At 53.0% G+C, this 19,901-nt stretch overlaps 2 protein-coding genes across 3 annotated transcripts; one reads left to right on the forward strand and one right to left on the reverse strand.

Annotated features, from left to right (window-relative positions):
* Positions 1-577: 577 nt before the first annotated feature.
* On the forward strand, positions 578-4,876 carry LOC106038694 (carboxypeptidase A1-like). The gene is made up of 11 exons (XM_048062567.2): positions 578-734; positions 1,038-1,119; positions 1,420-1,554; positions 1,636-1,737; positions 1,880-1,981; positions 2,063-2,164; positions 2,289-2,399; positions 2,591-2,681; positions 3,059-3,258; positions 4,044-4,128; positions 4,254-4,876. Exons 1-11 carry the CDS (start codon positions 622-624, stop codon positions 4,439-4,441), a joined length of 1,311 nt encoding a protein of 436 aa, XP_047918524.1. The 5' UTR covers positions 578-621; the 3' UTR covers positions 4,442-4,876.
* An 87-nt stretch (positions 4,877-4,963) lies between these two features.
* CEP41 (centrosomal protein 41) lies at positions 4,964-18,535 on the reverse strand. 2 transcript variants are annotated; one of them, XM_066997814.1, is made up of 11 exons: positions 18,418-18,535; positions 17,970-18,033; positions 16,971-17,018; positions 13,245-13,306; positions 12,027-12,096; positions 11,499-11,634; positions 10,623-10,774; positions 10,245-10,312; positions 9,304-9,418; positions 8,918-9,133; positions 4,964-8,451 (listed from the first exon to the last, which is right to left on the reverse strand). In XM_066997814.1, exons 1-11 carry the CDS (start codon positions 18,448-18,450, stop codon positions 8,303-8,305), a joined length of 1,113 nt encoding a protein of 370 aa, XP_066853915.1. In that variant the 5' UTR covers positions 18,451-18,535; the 3' UTR covers positions 4,964-8,302. The 2 variants fall into 2 exon arrangements, with proteins under 2 accessions (XP_066853915.1, XP_066853861.1); XM_066997760.1 differs by having other exon boundaries at positions 17,970-18,036; positions 18,418-18,511.
* Between the last annotated feature and the right edge of the window lie 1,366 nt (positions 18,536-19,901).

Genomic DNA, 19,901 nt, shown 5'->3' on the forward strand with positions numbered 1-19,901 from the left:
CCAGCAGCCCCACCACGTCCCTGTCCTTTGGGGCCAACGACCCCAAAGGGTGCGGGAGAGCATGGGAGGTTGCGCCCAGATCTGTGGCTTTTGGGGCAGCACCGCCCCAAAATCCCTTCTCCTTTCTTGGGGCTGGCACCCTCAGGGACAAGTGGGGACACTTCTGGGTGCCCAGTGCTTCCAGGAATTTCCTCTATTATTTTTCCCAGCCAGAACAACCAGCACCTTCCCTAATCTCCATCCCACACCAACCTTTAATCCAATCCCCCCCCAACAAGCAAACACAGCCGCGCTCAGGACCCCAGGCTCATGAGAAAACCCGCACCCTGCGCCTTTCTCAGCCCGGTTTTGCCCTTTTTCTCCCCGTAGCACTGAGCCGCGGCTGGCCCCGTGGGCGGTGGGATTTGGGATCCAGCACCCGGCGTCACCTCCCCACGTCCTGCCCCGCCACCGGCTGAGTCACCGACGGCCCCGGCCGGTTTCCAGCTCCCCGGGACGAGTTTCACCGGGACCGGCAGCGCTACGGTGCCCAACCTTGACCGGTGCCAGCCGGAGCCTTCCCAGGGCCCTGGGAACTGGGGCAGCTGGCGGGGGCCGGGCTGGGGACCGCTGGGATTTAAGATGCCCCGAGGTGCCGCGGGGACGTGGGACGAGCTCTTTCGGCTGGAAATGAAGGTCCTCCTGCTGCTGGCTGCCCTGGTGGCAGCTGCCGCTGCCACCGAGGATTTTGTTGGGTAGGGGGGGGTCTGGCCGGTGGGGGTGGCTGGGATGGGGATGGTGGCTGGGATGGGGACGGGGTCTGGGATGGGGACGGGGTCCGGGATGGGGACAGTGGCTGGTTCAGCCCCAATGGGACACAGGCACTGGGGGAATGAGGATGGGATGGGATGGGATGGGATGGGATGGGGTGGGGTGGGATGGGATGGGATGGGATGGGATGGGATGGGATGGGATGGGATGGATGGGGAGGGGGCTATGGTGGACTCCTGGGTGCTGGAGCTTTGCCCCGCGCCCCCCAGCACCCTCTGACCCCGCAGGCACCAGGTGCTGCGCATCGTCCCCAGCAGCGACGCGGAGCTGAGGAGGGTGCAGGAGCTGCAGGACCTGGAGGAGCTGCAGGTACTGGGTGCTGCGGGGTGTGGGGGGGGAAGATTTTCCCCCCCCCACCTGTGTCCCTTGCTTTGCACCCACAGAACAGAGCAGGGATGGCTGTGGGTTAGAGATGATGTCTTGTTGGGGTGCCTGTGCCCTATTTTGGGGTGCTGTTGGGGATGGGAGAGGGATTAACTTTGTGGGTGCTCAGGGTAGAGGCTTGGGGAGGGGGTGATGATGTCCCGGGGAGGGGGGGGTGAGGTCCCATGGGTGGACAACCCAAGGCCGGATCCTGCCCACCCCCATCTCATTTTCTCCCCCTCCCAGCTGGATTTCTGGCTGGCGCCCCGCGGCACCGGGGACCCGGTCGATGTCCGCGTGCCCTTCCCCAGCCTGCAGCCCCTCAAAGCCCACCTGGAGGCCAACGGCATCCCCTACTCCATCATGATCGAGGACGTGCAGGTCAGTGGTGGTGGTGGCAGTGGGGGGCGAGGGTCTCGGCATGGCGGGGGACGAGGGCTCACCCTGCCCCGTGTCCCCCAGGCGCTGGTGGACCGTGAGCAGATGCAGATGCTTCGCCGCCGCCGGGTCCTGCCGCTCTCCACCGACGCCTTCGACTACAGCAGCTACCACAACCTGGACGAGGTGATGTCCTGTGGGTGGGAAAGCACAAGATTTGGGGCATTTTGGGGGGAAAAAAATTAGGTGCTGGAGTTGCTTTTGCCAAGGGGCTTGCTCCAACTGCAGGGGCCGTTCATTGCCCTCCCAATCCCTCTCCCACCCCCAGATCTACGCCTTCATGGACCTGCTGGTGGCTGAAAACCCCAACCTGGTCAGCAAACTCGAGATCGGCCGGACGACAGAAAACCGCCCCCTCTATGTGCTCAAGGTAAGGCAGGAGGGGTGCGTGGGGTGACCAGGTCCCAGGACCACGGGTGGTTCCCCCACAGCCCCCTTTCTGCTCTTGCAGTTCAGCAAAGGGGGGACGAACCGCCCGGCCATCTGGATCGACACCGGCATCCACTCCCGCGAGTGGGTGACGCACGCCAGTGGCGTCTGGTTCGCCAAGAAGGTACGGGCACCTCCTGGCCGCGTATCACATCCCCAAAGGGCCACAAGGCCCCACAGCCCCCCCCGAGCACCGTGTGACCATCACCATGGTGCTCCAGCAAGCCCCAAACTGCCACCCTCTCTAGATTGTCCAAGATCAGGAGAAAGATGAAGGTCTGGCCTCCATCCTGGACCAGATGGACATCTTCCTGGAGATTGTCACCAACCCAGACGGCTTCGTCTTCACCCACACCACGGTACTGCTGGGTCTGGGGAGCAGGATGGGGGTACTGCACAAGCTCAAGGCCTCCTTGTCCATATTTCCACAGGATGGAAAGGGGACAGCTGTGACCCGTTAGTCCCCCCCAGGAAACTGCTTTGCCTTTTCCGCCCAAGGTTGGCAGAGCCCCAGCCCCGGGCACAGGCTGAGGTGGCTCTGCCCTTCCAGAACCGCATGTGGCGCAAGACCAGGTCCAAGAGGTCAGGCTCCCTCTGTGTCGGCGTGGACCCCAACCGCAACTGGGATGCAGGTTTTGGAGGTCAGAGCTCTCCCATTAACCCTACAGAGGGTGATTGCACCCTCCTGGTCATTTCTGACTCAGAGAGATTCTTTGATGTCTCTGGGGAAGGGCTGGGCTCTGCTCTCCTTGGCCAAGACGTGGGTTTGGGCTCTACCAAGGCTTTGGTGTCCCCTAGTGACCAGTACGGTAGGGACCACAAATGGGAACCATCATACGAACGTTAGGTGGAGCCCTAGGAGCGTTCCTCTCCGGCCACCAAACAGCCAAGGGGTGGGAGAAGCTCTTGGGATTGTAAATGGAAAAGGTCCTTTGCTCTTGTGACTCTCCGAGCCACCCACGTGCCACCAAAGCCACCAAACACCCACCCCGCATTTTCACCGTCCTCTTCTCCACAGGGTCTGGGTCCAGCAGCAACCCCTGCTCGGAGACGTACCGAGGGCCCTACGCTGACTCGGAGCCCGAGGTTGAGGCCATCGTGAACTTCGTGAAGAACCACGGGAACATCAAGGCTTTCATCTCCATCCACAGCTACTCCCAGCTCCTGCTCTACCCCTACGGCTACACCACCACCCCTGTGCCTGACAAGGAGGAACTGGTAGGGGCTGGTGCGGAGGTTTGACGGGGGCTTGGGCACCGTGAGGCTGCTCTCCTCCTCTGAGCGGCCTCCATCCCGCACTGAGTGGACACTGGCAAGCCAGGAAGCCCTGGCTCCTCTGCCAGCCCCCAGGGCCTTTCCCGGGCTGAGGCTACTCATAGAATCATAGAACATCCTGAGCTGGAAGGGACCCACAAGGATCATCGAGTCTGACTCCTGGCACCACCCAGGTCTACCCCAAAATTCAGACCGTATGACTGAGAGCACAGTCCAAACGTTTCTTAAACTCTGACAGGCTCGTGCCGTGACTGCGTCCCTGGGGAGCCTGTTCCAGTGCACGACCACCTTCCTGGTGAAGAACCTCTTCCTGATGTCCAGCCTGAACCTCCCCTGTCGCAGCTTGACACTGTTCCCTCGGGTCCTATCGCTGGTCACTAAAGATCGGCTCCTTCCCCTCCGTTCCCCCTCGTGAGGAAGCTGTAGGCCGCCATGAGGCCTCCCCTCAGCCTCCTCTTCTCCAGGCTGAACAGGCCTGGTGACCTCAGCCGCTCCTCATACGTCTTCCCCTCCAGGCCCTTCACCGTCTTAGGAGCCCTATTAGCCCTATTTTATTAGACTTTATGAAAGGAATTTGACTGGGGAGTTTGGAAAAGCTCAAAGGCCGTAGCCTAAAGAAACTCTAGCTTCCTGGCATTGTTTTTGCCCATGGCACGAATGTAAAACCTTTCTGCAGGCTGCCCCAGGCCTTCCCCACCTCACCTTTCTCCCTTCTGTGTCCCCCCCAGCACCAGCTGGCCAAGGAGGCTGTTGCCGCTCTGTCTTCTCTGTACGGCACCACGTACAAGTACGGCAGCATCATCAGCACCATCTGTAAGTAACGGGGCTGCTCCGCTCCCGCATAAACCAAAATCCCCTTGCCCATGACAGGGGGACACCCTCCCACACAACCCTACAAGGCAGAGTGACCATTTTTGCTGTTTCCCCCCCCCAAAAAGATCAAGCGAGCGGAGGAACCATCGACTGGACGTACAATCAGGGCATTAAGTACTCCTTCACCTTCGAGCTGCGGGACACGGGGCGCTACGGGTTCCTGCTGCCCGCCAGCCAGATCGTGCCGACCGCCCAGGAGACGTGGCTGGCGCTGAAGGTCATCATGCGCCACACGCGCGAACACCTCTACTAACGGGAGCCAGAGCGGTGGCTGACTGAGCTGGGGAGAAGAATGCAATAAATTGCTGGCAAGAAGGAGAGAAACGCCTCGTGTTGTGGGTTCCCTTATTCCAACGGTGTCAAAAAGCTTTTGCGGTGTTCTTGGGGGTGGCCAACATAAACAGGGCATGTTGGCCCAGCAGGCCCACGGGGGGATTAAGGACATAAAAACAGTGGGACATGAAAGGAAGGGGCTTGTTTTTCCCCTGCTGGAGCAGAGGATGGAGGGGGGAGAGCCTCAGTTGGACACTGGGCAAGCAGAGACCTCAGATACCTCAGCCGTGCTGGCAGGACTGGTGTGCATCGTCCCCAGGGGACGAGGTGGCTCTGGGGTGTGCCCAGGGCAGGTTAGCAAGATTTATTCTGTTTTGGTGGTCGAACACCAACTTGTAGCACTGTTAGAACTGCCCCTCCTCACCTGCTGCGATCCCCGGGCGAGGGGAGCTCAGCCCCTGCAGACCCTCTTCAACCTTGAAAGAGGAACTCAACCACACAACGTCATTTACTTTTTATTAAACATATAAAACTCCCAGGCTATGCAGAGTCTGACTGTACCCATCCCCTCCAAGCAATACCAAATCAAAAGTCCAAAATACCTAAATCCATCAAGACAGTAGGGGGACAGAGAAGCACGTTCAGTTCTTGCTTTGTTGCCCTGGGTTAGGAGGATCACAGACAGCTCCGAGAGTTTTGTCCCTCTGCTTCAGAAGTCGGTTTTCATGCAGTCCAGAGCAGCCAGGGATTTTGGATCCTTCTCATTTTGCTATCCAGTGGTTGGAGGATTTGATTTAAGGCCATTTGATTTACGACCCTGACTCGCATCTCCAGTTTCAGCTGGATGTAATTTTTATTTCCTTACCTCCGCACCAACACCTCCATGCGCCCAGGGAGCTGAAATGCCTCCTACCCCCTGAACGCTGTGCTGGTCCCTGCAGTTCAAGCACATAAATACTCTTAGTGCTCTCTCGTGCACTCAGCTTCAGCTACCTTGCCTGAAAAGTGCTGCTACCTGCTCAACCAGCCTAGACTAGCTGCCCACTGAAACATGCAAGAGCTGCCTGTTAGGTTAATGTTTTTTTGTTGTTGTTTTTTGGTTTTGTTTTTCCAATGACATTAGCATAGAGCTGCCTACAGAACAGAAAGGAGCAGCTGATTTGGGACATCAAGCTCTAAATACGCAGCTGTACAAGTCCCATTACACCCCAACACTCAAAGCTAAACGTAGCATTTCCACGATGCTTCAATATCAGGCTCCTTTGAAAGCTTTAGGGGGACATCCAGCCAGCAACACCATCAGCCACAAACTAAAGCCCTGACAGCTGAGTCCCCTCCCCTGGACCACGAGTGAAGAAAAGCGTGGATGAAGCAAGGTCTCTGCAGCTCCTGCTTTGGTCTCAGACCATTTAAACAAACACTTCTCTCCCCAGAGGCGACACCGCAGTGCCACCAGACTGACCTGGAAACACTGACCTGGAAACAGGCTGCTTCATTCAAAACAGATACACTTACAGCTCCAACAAGTCTTCCAAAAACGTGATGATGCATAAGGGCAAGAAAGCAGAGCAGTTCATAAGACGGCGAGATGCATTCAGCTGCCCATGGACAGGAAGAAATAAGACTAAGACACAGACAACCCCCTTTTTTTTTTTTAAAAATTATTTTATTTGGGTGTTTACACTTGGCCAACCTGCCTCTTGCAGCACTAAGTACAAACACGCACACTCCCTGTGGAAACGCAAGACACCAGGTGATCCTTCGGGGATGGGTTGGAAGGGCAGCTTGTCCAAGTTAAAGCTGCTTTGCACAACTCCAACCATTCAAGGGTTCTCTGGGAAGCTGAGGGCTTTAAGATACCTCACTTTAATCAGCTTTTGTTACATATAAAAAAATATAGATCCATATTTGAAAACACGGGCGTTCAACGCTGAAGTATGCATAGTCCTTCAGGATATTTTTAACGTGGCTCTGCCCTTCCTTTCTCCCCTTTTTCTCCCCCTCGGGGCATCCCTACGCAGCGTGGGAGGTTTGTGCCGGTCACTTTGCACTTCTCTGGAGAGGTCTGAGCTTGCGGCTCTCATCAGAATGAGCCTGCCAGTCCCTGGCACAGGAATCTCACCTGTGTGAGCACTTCTCTGATTTCAGACTCACTGAGAAACCCAGAGCTAAATTCTGTGGTTCTGCTCTGCTACCAGTATTTGTCACTAAAATGAGTGAAAGAATCTGAAAAGAGTAGTCCAGAAGCAGAAAAGCAGCTCGTTACACAACCTCTTCCTTGCTTTCACAGGGATTATGCTAACCATTCCAAGGGGTCACGGGTACAGAAGGCAAAGCTCCCTCCTGCAGCGGAGGTACAGAGAGAGGTTGTGATAAGTGTCCTCAGGGATGCTGAGTCTTAAACTGATCAACCGGGAGAGTCACTTGTAATTTCTCTCACCTTAAGTTTCCCCCACGACCTGCACCAGGAGGGAATTTAGGGGGCTGTTAAAGATCATTTGCCTATGTCAAAAGGGGGGGGGGGGGGGGGGGGGGGGGGGGGGGGGGAGCAACCCCCAAAAGCCATGCGCATTAAAACACAAGACCAAGAAGCCAAAGCCAGATAAAGCTGAGCAACACTCTAGGTGAAGGCGAGAGGAGCCGAGAGGAGCAGGATCTCTCCACAACCATCTACAATCTACAAACACGGGTTTGTAGCCTTGGCTCTGCTTTCTCCGCACCCTGCATCATTTTTTTTCCCACTGTTGAGTTTCAGACGATTTCTAGGTCACCCAGGCAATACTGGTATGATGAAAGCACCAGTTTGATGACAGCTGTGATCCTGGTTTTCCACAAAATCTTCGTGCCCTGTTCAGTTACCAGATTTGCATCCCGTCTAGGTTTTAGGCGCCCCGGTGAGAGGGCAAAAGAAAATTTCCCTTCAGCCACCCTAACCTTAAAGAAGGTGCTCCAAGCAGGAAAACGGAGAAACCACTGGTGTGCAGTTGAACCAGGGAGACAACTCCGCTTGCACATCTGGAAGAGGGGCACGGCCGCTGATCTCGCTGTAAGAGCCAGCTAAAACCCTGCTCAGCTCACAGCCTTCCCCCCCTCATCTTATCCAGAGCCCAAAACACAGCACGGGAGCATTCTCTATAACCACAGCAAAGAACAAAGCGGAAAAAGCACAGAAGTCAAACGGTACCGACAGTAAGGGAGAAGAATCAGTTGTTTTCCCTTCCAGCTCACCTTCAGAAATACAGAACTAGTTCACAAATTGCCCACGAGCCAAGACAACCATCACATTACTGTGCCATGCTGGGCCTTATTTCCAAAACCAGCTTTATTACAAATACTTCCGCTCATAAACATTTTTAAAAACAAGAAGTTGCGGAATCCTCTGTCCGTTATTTTGGCAATTTGCATCTCTGCTAAAAAAACACCAAGGTTTTTGCTCACAGATGCTTTTCTGGCCCACCGACCGTCACATGCTCTCCCGTTCGCACAACCTGCAGTTCCGGGCACAGCACAGAGGGAGCAGTAGTTACAGACAAGTTCTTCAGTCTGAGCTACAGGTTTCACAGCACCGTTCCTGCTGGTCACGGGCTTCACTACTAGTTTTAATCCCCTACAAAATCAGTTATATCAGTCCTGTCCTGACACTGCACCTAAAGGTCAGCCTTGCCAATGTCGCTGCTTCTACAAAACCTCAAAGATTCCAGCTCCCCCCCTGCCTTACCCGAGCTGCCTTTCATAAACCACCGCTGCTTTTCCCCGTGGATTCCTAAAACAAACGGGCTGCACTGCTCAGGGTTCCCAGAACCTGGACGTTCGTTTATTCACTGGAAGGAGACGCCGCTGCTTATTTCCATGGCCTGTTCTGGAGGCTGCTCCTGCTGAACGAGCGGGTGGTGAGAGACCCCGCGTTGGCAGCAGCGGTGGGGAGGCTGGGGCTGCTCCTCACAGTCGTTGCCTTGGAATCGCGCCCTGAAGAGCCACGGCTAAGACGGCCTGCGGAAAAACAGATCAGAAATCCAGATGAAGCTGTGTGCGTGACAGAGCACGGAGACACAAGATGATCTGCTGCCCCTCGCTGGCTGTCCGGCTCTTACTCTAAACACACAGACCTTCCAAAAAATTCAGCGGGGGTTTCGGGGCAGTCTCAATCTGGCTGTGCAGGAACAGAAGGGCTAAGAACTTGCCAAACCTACTAATGGCCAGGAAAACCTAAAGGCATTCAAGCATCGCAGGCAGCGTGGGTTCTGTCTGCCTCACAGAACCAGGATTTTTTCATAATGCCATAGAAGATTTAATTTCGGGACCAGCACAGCGTAGTTCTTTCTCAGTTTGGAAAAAAAAAAAACCCCTCTCCTTCTCCCAGCTACCTCATGGAAAGAAAACAGCAAAGCAAGGAACTGCTGCAGGGCAGGCTCAAGGGCTACAGGAAGCAGTTGCAGCATTTATCCTGGAGCCTTACTGGCAGTATCTGAAGGAATCCGCTCCTCTTCTAGGTAGTACTTAATCTTTTGCAGATCTTCCGCAGAAAATCTCCACTTATTCTCGGCACGTGAGGGTGGCGCTTTGGGAGCGGCCTTTTTTCGGGCGGATCCAGGGGGAGCTGCCCCCTGGCAGGATGGGGGGAGCGAGCCGGTGACGAGTCCTTCCGGGATCTTCTGCGCAAGGACTTTCAGGCCTGCAGACGGACAGACCGCTTATTAGCAGCGACCACCAGCTAAGACGGGATCAGAGATTTGAGGTTTTACCAGCAGCGGGTGACCATCCATCCATTCCCACCCTCCAGCTCACACAACCCTTCTCTCACACTGCGCCCACTCACCCGAAATCCCGCCCGTTGCCCCTCACCTCCGGATAACATGAACAAGTTCTCAAAGCCCCTCTCACACATGGTCGTGGCAGCCTGGCTGGCCAGCCTCTCGTCGTCGTCGTACAAAATTATGATTTTCCCATGGGCATTTTTCTGAGAGGCGGAAGAGCTAAGGATCCGTTTGTAAACGGGGCGACTGTCAGTGAATTTCAGAAAGAAGAAGAGAGAAACAAGCGGGGATGGAGGCAGAGGGACTCCCTTTTTGATTTACAAGTACGAGGCAGGAACGCATTCCCTTCACTTATGCTTTAAAAACTGATTCTTCAGTAGCTGAAGCTTGCCAGACACTGGAAGGACACAGCCTGATCCCCACTGCAGGGCAGCCCCTGTGAACACGTTTCAGTGCTGATTTGAAGACTGGTTACTAACAGGCAACAGCAAGAGGCAATTTGTTCAAAATCTCCCCTGCAGCCCTCGCAAGCTTCCAACTTGGGAAGTTATCAGCCTAATCCTAGCTAATAATCCTCTTTGTGCCCTCCAGAGAAAAGCCAATCCCCATCAAGGCGCCGAGAGGAAGCCACAGGATTTGACCAGTGCCTCCCTCAAGAAGCCCAGCGCTCCAACAACAGCACGGAACAGGGGCCAAGTAGAACAGAATTGCCTTCCAGCAGCCAGAGCCAGTCTCAAGAAGCGCCAAATTCAGGCAGCTCCCACTGGCACCAAGAGGCATTAGAGCTCTGAGGAACTCAAAATCCAGCACCCGCTGGCTGCAGCAGAGCCCCACCAGGTAACCACAGCTAACAGAAAGAACCTCCCCTCCCACTCTCCTTGGAATCCCGGGATTTCCATGGTTAAACTCTGTCCTGGCCACAGCAGCTGCTACAGCTGCAACCGTTTTTGAAAGCCCTTGCCAACGTGCCCCCAATTTTATTCTTATTTTTTTTTTGTTTGATTCCAGCGCTTTATAAGTAAAGGATACATATTCCAAAATACTAGTTGTATACGGGTTCATGGTTCTAGACAGCGTTGCAATAGGATAGGAATGAGCTGCAGAGGAAGAAAAAAGAGAAATCATACAGTTACTGAACACACAGTTATTCCTCACAGTCTGGAATACAACCGACACGGGCTTGTAAGAGTACAACAGATTTGGAAACCCGCTGACTAAGGGATTAACAGCAGCTCGGTCCCCGCATCCTTTTCCAGGAGGGATGGGCGCGCTGGATGAGTGCAGAGAACGTCCTGCAGCCAAGCGATGTCCACCTCGGGGGGGGAAATACGAAGCCCGCCAGCACGACACGCAGAGCCGCGTGTGACCCCAGCCGGCACGGGCTGCGGTGGGACTGCGGCTCCTCACCTCCGACAATGTGACATTGGTCGTAAGCATCTCGGTCTCGCACGTCCAGAAGCAGGAAGGGGCAGTCGGGGTAAGGCATGTCTTTAGCCTCAGCGTCCGCTTTCTTTGGAGTGTCCTTTTCTATATCCAGCTCACCAACACCGCTTATCACACTGCAAAAAGGAAAGGCGTTATGCTGCAAGCCTCCCTCTGAACACCTCTGTACCTCTTAGCCAGGTCAGAGTGCTTTTTGATCAACTTCTCTTATAGCCCGTTTATGTTCTAATAGAGGATGACACCACATAAAAACGGAGAGAATCTATTTCAGGCTTGCCAGTACGTTGTAAGAGACTGATTTCATCTTTATCTGTATAAAAATAAACAGTACAGCATTGCTATACGACCATTTCATACTCTTCCAGATCAGTCAAGTCCAGGTGTTGTACTCAGCCCTCTAAGTGACTATGAAACATTCTTTGAGGTGAGGGAGAAACTTGTCAAGGAAGAATTTGATGCATTGGGTTTGGAAATTCTTTCTCTAAGTCTCAGGACAATTCATTAAGCTCACTGGGCAGACACATCACTGGGTTCGCCAGAGCGGTTTATAACGTGGATCCTTGAGCCCAGGGAACTGGACTGAATCCCACAAACACATTTCTTTGTCAGCCATTCAGACGACCATTAAGTGGCAACAACGTTGGGTCACAACCTCAGAACAAACTCAGCCAGACAGGAAAATCTGCCAACTCTCTTACTCCCATCCTCAGACTTGCAAAAAAAGGCTTTAATGAGGAAAAAAAAAAAAAACAATATAAAGCCACTAACAGCAATTTAAAATAACCAGCTGGGTAAAACCAGTTAGCTGCCAAGATAAAGTTGTGTGTTATCATCAGGTACCTCTGCAGTGTGGACCGGTATGATTCCCCAGCTCCTGTGCTGTTTATGAACAGGACTGGACTGGGTGGTGTCCCACTGGGGCTTCCTTTCCCGTTTGTCCCTGCCGTGAGTTCAGCATCTCCATCGGAAGCACCGTCTGGGAAGAGAACGTGGCACAAAGAGTTAAAATGCTGCAGGAAACGAGCAGGTTTTAAGCCTGGTTTCTATTTTTAGTCTCAAAGACAGCCTTATCTTCATCCTCTTATTAAAATGACTTACTGAGAGCCCCAGGGTACAAAATAAGAAAGAACCATACGATTTTTAAGAGCTCAAGATCTCACTTTTAAGCATTCAATAGAAACGTAAACCGTGCAGCACGAGGTCTTTCCTATTTGCAAGCCTGCAAACAGCTGCAGGCCACAGATGATGCCATTTTTCTCCTCGATTTAAAGACTTGCTGAAGAGTCAGCTATGTCCGTCAGGGCACAGTTCAGCACATGACAGTGATCTACAGCTCCCTCTCTTTGTGCTTACAATAAATATTGTTACCTTCTAGCTTGTGGATCTCCTCGTTCATCGCTCCTAAGGTTTCATCAGATAGAGAAGCAACCTGGATGACCTGCAGGAAACAAAAGCAAGCAACAATGCCTCGATACACACACACTGGCGTCACTGAAAGACGGCAGGGATCACCTTAAGGAAAAATAATCCCCAAGCCAAAACGCCTTTAACTCAGCGTACCTGCTACTGGACTTCAAGGTCAAACACAGTTGGGCATTTGAGGCCTGCACTGCAGGTCTGCCCTTTTATTAAATGGAAGTTGTACCAAAAAGAAAAGACGCTCAGCCTGAGGACAAAGAAAAGCCAGACAGGCCGTGCTGGCAGTATCGGATACGTCAGATGTTTTCTGACATTTATGAAGCTCAGTCACTGACAGCAACTGAAATATTTAGTACTGTCCTGGAAAAAAAACCTCACACAGCCAGCATAACTGGCCTGTGACAGCAGACCTACAACGCTCACATAATAAATCAGTTCGTCCCAACAGTGGGAGTCACAGTTTTGGTCGTGACAATCCAGTGTAAAGACAAAATCCTGCAGAAATCTGCTCCTTCAGTATTTGCAAGCTTAACCTTCCCTTTTCCCTTTACTCCTTAGAAGAAAGCTTGCCTTTTTCTTGCTTTACTGTTTCTCTTGCACCAACATAAGAAACGCTTGGCTCCACTTGCTGATCAGATTTTTCAATTTTTTAATATTTTGCTTCATTAATTAAAAACTACGCAGAAAGCTTTGAAGTCTCAACCTTCCATATCCTGCAGATACAACTGCAGTTAGGGAGGGTTTCAGGAGGTGGCTACTTCACCCAAAGCTCAAAGAAATCAGATCTGAATACTACTTTACGTGGTCCTTTTCTTCTGTAAGAGGCTTGAAGATCCTCTTAAGCGAATGGGAAAAAAAGGCAAAAAAAAAGCAAACAAAAAAAAAAACAAATAGGGAACAAATTTCAAAACCAGAGTTTTTGCAGCCTTCAATTTGCCATTACAGGAGTTTGACCGCTCTGAAAACTTGGGCCTGCACGGTTTGCTTTTATTAAGGGAAATCTATGAGGGCAGGAAGTCGGAAAATAAGAAGGTGCAGAAGAAACCAATTACGAAAAGAATTACATGTTGTAAAAACCTACGTAACTACACAGAAGGCTTTAAGCAAAGCAAGCACACTGTTCACAAGAGAGAGCTTTCAGCAGTCAGAGAGAAGAGCTATACGTACCAACTGGGCAAAAGTAGTCACTTTCAGTCTTTTAAAGAGCTCGTCCTTTTTGTATCTGTAATCTTGAAAAAGGAAACAGAAGAGAACAATGAACATTTTGAAGCAATTCTCAGCTTTTGCGGATACCAGGTGACCGGCTTAGCCTCAGCTATTTTTGCAGACTCTTAAAAGTGTAAGATCTCGGGGCAGTAAGCTCGCTCTGAAGGGTCAGAGCAGCAAACCTAAAGGCCTCGTGAAAACCCCTACCAAAGAGAGTCCTGGTACAATTAAAACATAGAAGGCAGATTTCGTTTTTACACTGTAGTTCTTACTTTGGGCTTTCTGTTCTCACTGAGGGAAGGAAGCAGCTTCATGAATTTATCACCTCTGCCGTTCTTTGAAGCTTTCTGTGACTGCAAACTCGTATCAAAAGACTTAATTTACCTGAATTTTTAATTGTATACGTTACAGCAGGATCTGAGCATAGGTAGACCTCAGCCTAAGCTTTTTAAACTACTAAGCTCTAGTATTATACACGTGTGTTTAATCTTACTGATAATAATGGTCCAGGTTTTCTTGCTTTACCTGACAAATTCCAATGCCTATGATTTGTTAATCGATTTCTAAGGGAGTGTCTTTGTCTTCTTAAGCCTGAAAACCAAGCGGTCTGATGGAACAACTGTCAAACAACCAGAGCAGGGATTAACGGTGCTAGGAAAGCGAAGACAAGGATGGAAGCACCGAGATACTCGAGATGGGCAAGCACCAGGAGGAGAGGAGCCTTCAGGTGTGAAACAAAAGGGTGTATGCAGTAGGAGAGGGAAGCTAAGGCAAGCGTCAGTAGGAACATCTTGATACGAAAGAGCCTCCCCTGGGAGGTAACAGAAGGCCCATCCCTTGGGAAGCTCACAGCTAAAGAGAAGACAGAAAGGTGGGGGGGTAAGCAGGAAAAAATAAAAATAAGGATCTGTCCTGTACTGGCAAGGAAAGGCAAAGACGATGAACAAGATTCCTTCTGCACCAGGCACGGCGGCTGTGAAAGTTCCGCGTGCAGCTCTTTAACCCCAGGAAGCCGAGCTCCAATCAATCCAAGCTCCCTAAAACCCACAAAATCGCTCCTCCTTTCTTCCCCTCCCCACTTACCGGGCTCCACCCCTCAGCTCACAGGTTTTTGTTTTTAAAATAAGAAAAATCCTTGGTGTTTTTCTAATATCGTAAATAACTGCCGGAGGATATCCCCGACTGCCCTCTCTCTGGCTGTTCAGCCAAGAGGGCTAATAACGCAGCCCAGGAACTTATCAAATCCGGCCAGTTAAGCGGTTCTAAACCCTGCCATCTGCTGAATGCTCCATGGCTTAAGACGGGGGGCAGGGGGAGAGGCTCCCATCCATACCCCTGTAATCGCCACACAAGCAGCGGCCCCAAAATTGGCTTAGGGGGAAACCCTCGAGACGAGATCTTTATCGAGAAGAAGCCAAGCGGATGCCGGAGGCTGAAATCTCTTCCTGGTACGAGGGGACCGTGAGCGTCCTGAAGGAAATTCCGCTCGGAGAGGATTCTCCCTGCGCACAGTTGAGAGGCACGCTGTGGTAGCAGGACAGGCACTAAGATATCGTGAGCTTTCCCCTCTAGTTTTTTAATTCCCGTCTCTTAAATACCCTTCCTGCAGAAGCGAGACAATTCGTTTTCAGCATTCAGGGCAAGCAGAGGTCCCAAATTCAACATCCTGCCCTATGTAATTGTGAGGCTACGAAGAACTGAACGTGCTACTAAGTTTGGCTTCAAAGAAACGGTGCCCATCCAAACTAAGCCAGCGTACGCTGTCCGTTTCGAACCACGGGTCTGAAGCACAAAACGAGGTTTCAGAGCGTCCAATAGCTTCAAAACGATCCTCGTGGTCCTTGCAAAACTGCCTGGCCTCGAGCCTCAAGCTCAGGCTGTTAGAAACTCCCCCTGTAACTCGGAAATAACAGCAGCATCATCATTTCAGCTGCCCAACGCAAAACCCACGCACAGCCCACGACCGAATCTTTAAAAATCCCCATCCGCAGGCAAAAAGAGCTGGAGTCTCGTGGAGAGCAAGAAATTATTTTAATTTAGAGGGAAAAATAGAAGCAAAGCTTATGAAATACTGATGTATATAAGCACTGACAAAGCAGCAGTGCTGTCACAGCCCTTTCACCGCGACAGCTGTGCAGACTGGCTAGTTCCTGCCATCACAGGCAAGGGTTTTTCATCCCCAAATAAGCCTTTACGACCTTACCTTTAGCACCCAAAATTAGTTCTACACGGAAAAAAAAGCTGCTATTCCTAAGCCCGACCTGGAGCAAACCCACTTGAACGCTCGGAGCCTTTAGCAGAGGGTTCAGCAGCGCTGCTTCCAAGCAAGGCCGGGTACCTGGTGCCGTCCCGGGAAGTCCGTTCGGATTCTCTGACATTTTGCTCTGGGAAACGAGTCTCAAGCTGCGATTTCTCCGTTGTATATTCACGGAATTTCTTCTCTGTGCTTCGGCAACGCCAGAGAAAGGGAAGAGACTCGGTGCCTCTCCTCGAGCCAGCCCTCCAAAGGGCAAATAATCGGGGTTCCAGCTGCCTTATCGTTTTTGATTCCACGACAGGCTCGGGGTATAAAGTCCCTCTCTCAGGTTACCCAAGAAACAGAGAGCTGACTGTGCTGGGTACCTAAAGCTGAGTCCAAACGGTGTCATCTGTCCCTGAGAAACCAAGGGAGGGAAGTTTCTAAACCGCCCGGGAACACAAGGCGCCCATTCAGCGCAGACACAACGAGAAAGCTTCTGCCGGGCTCCCGAAGCCCGCCGAAACAAAAAGATCTCCTGCGCCAGACGAGAGATCGGATTCACGGGGGAAGATTTAAAACCCAACGGCAGCGACACAACGAGGTGTTCAGCGCGGGTAAGGGAGCGACGGCGAGCGGGCGTCGAGCGCTGAAACCTTAGCCGGGTTTTGGAAACGGAGGGCATTGCTCTGCCGCCTTTCCCAGGAGCGAGCCGGCAACAAAAGGCCGTTCTGCAGCAAGCCCGGCACAAACACGTCCCGCGACGGATCGGTGACCTCCCTTTCAACCCAAACCTTATTTTAGAGGAGAACATTAAGCGGGCCTAGGAACGAAAAGCGAGCATTCAAAGTCCTAATTAACCCCCGTTAATTACGGGGTGTTTTCTTTCACCTCAATAAATGCACCTTGTGGGTTCAATAGCTTCTTTCTGGCTCTCCGTGCGAAAATAACCCTGACAATAGCCGAAAATAAAGCAGCGAAGCATTTTTAAAAGCTTATTTTCAGCAGGAACACAGCCACAAATAAAAGCCAGATGGGTTTTCGATAGCCTGAACAACCCAAAGCCTTCGAAACCCCGGTGTTGCTGGTAAAAATTGATGAGGGACACAGGAAGGAGCTTGTCTACCTCCAGTTTTGTAATATCCTGACAGAAATCTAAGTGTGCTAAAATTATATGAAAAAAAGAGACCTCAAGTTCAGCCGTAGTGTTACTGAAAACTGAAATAAAGCCTCAGAAACGTAGTCTGAGTATTCCCACGCGAGTCTAGGTCTAGTTTTCTTATTCAGAGAACTTCTTCCTGCCTGGTTCATGTTCACTAATGTAACCTGGACAAGTTTTTTTTTTTTACAAAACCTCTCAGACCTGTCTCTCTCCTACCTTAAGTTAAATCTGTAACATCCTACCAGAAGGAAGAGAGAGAAAAAAAAAAAAAACTACTCGAGATACTCACTTCTTTTGATCTCCTCCAACTTCTCAATGTATTTTGTTAAGCTGCACCCTGTAACAAACATCGGTTACAAATTATTAGCGGTTTTCTTAAGCCACTAAGGCTTAAGCACTTTGGCTTTGAAGGAAGGGACCACACGGGAAGAAAACAGTTCAGCTGGAAGGGACCCACAGAGATCATCGAGTCCAACAGGCTGACCGCTTCGGGACTAATTGAAAATTAAAATCGCGTTAATGAGGGCGTTAGCCAAACGCCTCTCCAACACCAAAAGCCATAGGGCACCAACCACCTCTCCCGGAAGCCTGTGCCAGCGCCTGACCCTCACCACGAAGACATTTTTCCTAAAAATAACAAGTGTCTGCAGCAGATCCTCTTTTACCACGACAAGACAAGGCAGCCACAAACCCAAAGCACCGCGGTTTTTCTCTCAGCGCTTTTCTCTCACAAGGACGGCCACGTCAAGCCTAGGGCTTGCTGGACAAAGCTGCCCACAGTCTAAGGGGGCACACGGTGCCCCATAGATTAAAACCTCTACCACTACCTGAGCCTCCATACGTTATGGAGTCTAAAATTACCATCCTCTGTCTGAGGGAACTGAAATCGGGACCTTGGTACCCAAATCCTGCCTCTGACACATTGCTTCGAGTGCAAACGTGGCCATGCTGCCCCTTCCCAATATCTGTTTGGGTACTATAGACAAACCGGGTAAAATTTGATCACTTTAACAGTAAAAAAAAGCTCAAAACAAACCCTCCAATTAATTATTTTGACTTATGCCCTCGTTAAGTTATTGATTTATACAAGCAAAGCTCACATGCACAAACTGCCACATCAGAACCTGACATAAATAATAAGGGAGGACACAACAATGGCAACGAGAGTTCTGAACCAGCTGTGCAGGGCAAAACACGGCCGGTTTGGGGCAAAACACGGCCGGCAGCGTAGCCATTTGTGCTCTTTTACGCCCGTGCCCGGCAGTTTTTACCCCCCAATTCCACTTACCGGTATCGAGGCGGGTTTTTATGTGCTGGTACCTGGGGTTCTGAGGGATGCGCCTGGTTAAATACTGCTTTAAAAGGGAAAAATAGACAAAGCTGTCAATACACAGCCACGCACCTGCTAGGGAGGCTGAAAGCCTTTAAAAAGCTGACAGAAAAGGCAATTTTAGGAGCTCCAAAAGACAGCGGGGGAAGCGAGAACGCGGCTACCCCCCCCCCCGGGGCAGGAGCCCAGAGGCCGGGCGAGGCCCGAGCCGGGCCCCCAGCCCCTCATCACAGGGCGTACCGGGCCCAGGGGGCCGTCACAGCCCCGAAAATTGAATTTCTGCCCCCAAACCCGGCCCCGCTCCCCCCGACACCCCCCCCCCAACGAGCCCCAGCCGAGGTCCCCCCGCCTCATGGGAACAGGACGAGGAGGATGAGGAGGGGAGGAAGGCCCCGGCCCAGCCCACCTCAGGCCGCCCGCCGCTCCTCCTGCCCGACATCTTGCCGCCGCCGCTCCGCTCCTCTGCCTCTCCCTCCCGCCCAACCCGACCCCGCAACAACCCCCGCCCCGATTGGCCGCCCGCCCCCCCCCGCGGCCAATCGGACGCCGCCGTTCGGGCCCTGACGCCGCTCAATCGTCGCCTGGCAACGGGGGAGACGCCGCGGCGGCACGCGCGGGGAGAGGAGGGGGCGGGGTTTGCCGGGGGGAGGAGGGCGCATGCGCGGGGGGCGGGGGGCGGGGCTTGGTGGCGCTGAGAGGGGGCGTGGCGGGAAGGGGAACTCGGGGGCGGGGCTTTTGTTGGTGGGCGGGGCCGGGGGCGGGGCTTGTGCTGGATGGGGGCGGGGCTTGGTGGGGGCGGGGCTTGGGCTGCCTCCAGGTGGGGCTGCGCTGGGGCTGGGGGGGGCGTGGGGGGTCATGGGGGGGTCATGGGGGGGTCATGGGGGTAATGGGGTCAATGGGGGGTTATGGGGGGGATGGGGTCATGGGGGGGTTATGGGGGGGATGGGGTCATGGGGGGGTTATAGGGGGTAATGGGGGAATGGGGGGGTCATGGGGGGTTATGGGGGGGATGGGGTCATGGGGGGGTTATGGGGGGGATGGGGTCATGGGGGGGTTATGGGGGTAATGGGGGAATGGGGCCATGGGGGGGTTATGGGGGTAATGGGGTCATGGGGGGGTTAGGGGGAATGGGGGAATGGGGGGTAATGGGGGGGTTGTGGGGGGTAATGGGGGCATGGGGGGTTATGGGGGGAATGGGGGCATGGGGGGGTTATAGGGGGTAATGGGGGAATGGGGGGGTCATGGGGGGAATGGGGGGTTTATGGGGGGTTATGGGGGTAATGGGGTCATGGGGGGGTTATGGGGGGAATGGGGGAATGGGGGGTACTGGGGGCATGGGGGGGTTTGGGGATAATGGGGGTTATGGGGGTGTGGGGGGGTTAATGGGGGCATGGGGGTAATGGGGGGGTTATGGGGGTAATGGGGGTAATGGGGGCATGGGGGTGTTATGGGGGTAATGGTGGGGTTGTGGGGGGCATGAGGGGGTTATGGGGGTAATGGGGTAACGGGGGGGGTTGGGGATAATGGGGGTTATGGGGGCATGGGGGGGTTAATGGGGGCATGGGGGGATAATGGGGGGGTTATGGGGGTAATGGGGGAATGGGGGGTAATGGGGGGGTTGTGGATGGGGGGGTTGTGGGGGGTAATGGGGGCATGGGGGGGTTGTGGGGGGTAATGGGGGCATGGGGGGGTTATGGGGGGAATGGGGGCATGGGGGGGTTATAGGGGGTAATGGGGGAATGGGGGGGTCATGGGGGGAATGGGGGGTTTATGGGGGGTTATGGGGGTAATGGGGGCATGGGGGGGTTATGGGGGGAATGGGGGAATGGGGGGTACTGGGGGAATGGGGGGGTTTGGGGATAATGGGGGTTATGGGGGCGTGGGGGGGTT

This window comes from Anser cygnoides, chromosome 1, assembly GCF_040182565.1.
Source record: "Anser cygnoides isolate HZ-2024a breed goose chromosome 1, Taihu_goose_T2T_genome, whole genome shotgun sequence".
NCBI classification, from domain to species: Eukaryota; Metazoa; Chordata; class Aves; order Anseriformes; family Anatidae; genus Anser; species Anser cygnoides.

Bases quoted from the DNA above. Each gene is read 5' to 3' on its own strand.
- LOC106038694 (XM_048062567.2), top strand. From the start codon at position 622: ATGCCCCGAGGTGCCGCGGGGACGTGGGACGAGCTCTTTCGGCTGGAA. The intron at 2,165-2,288 runs GTACGGGCACCT...CACCCTCTCTAG, and splicing joins GCGTCTGGTTCGCCAAGAAG to ATTGTCCAAGATCAGGAGAA. The intron at 4,129-4,253 runs GTAAGTAACGGG...CCCCCCAAAAAG, and splicing joins CAGCATCATCAGCACCATCT to ATCAAGCGAGCGGAGGAACC.
- CEP41 (XM_066997760.1), bottom strand. From the start codon at position 18,450: ATGTCGGGCAGGAGGAGCGGCGGGCGGCCTGAG. The intron at 10,775-11,498 runs GTACCTGATGAT...TCCTTTTTGCAG, and splicing joins TACCGGTCCACACTGCAGAG to TGTGATAAGCGGTGTTGGTG. The intron at 9,419-10,244 runs GTATCCTTTACT...TCCGCCTCTCAG, and splicing joins CAACTAGTATTTTGGAATAT to AAAAATGCCCATGGGAAAAT.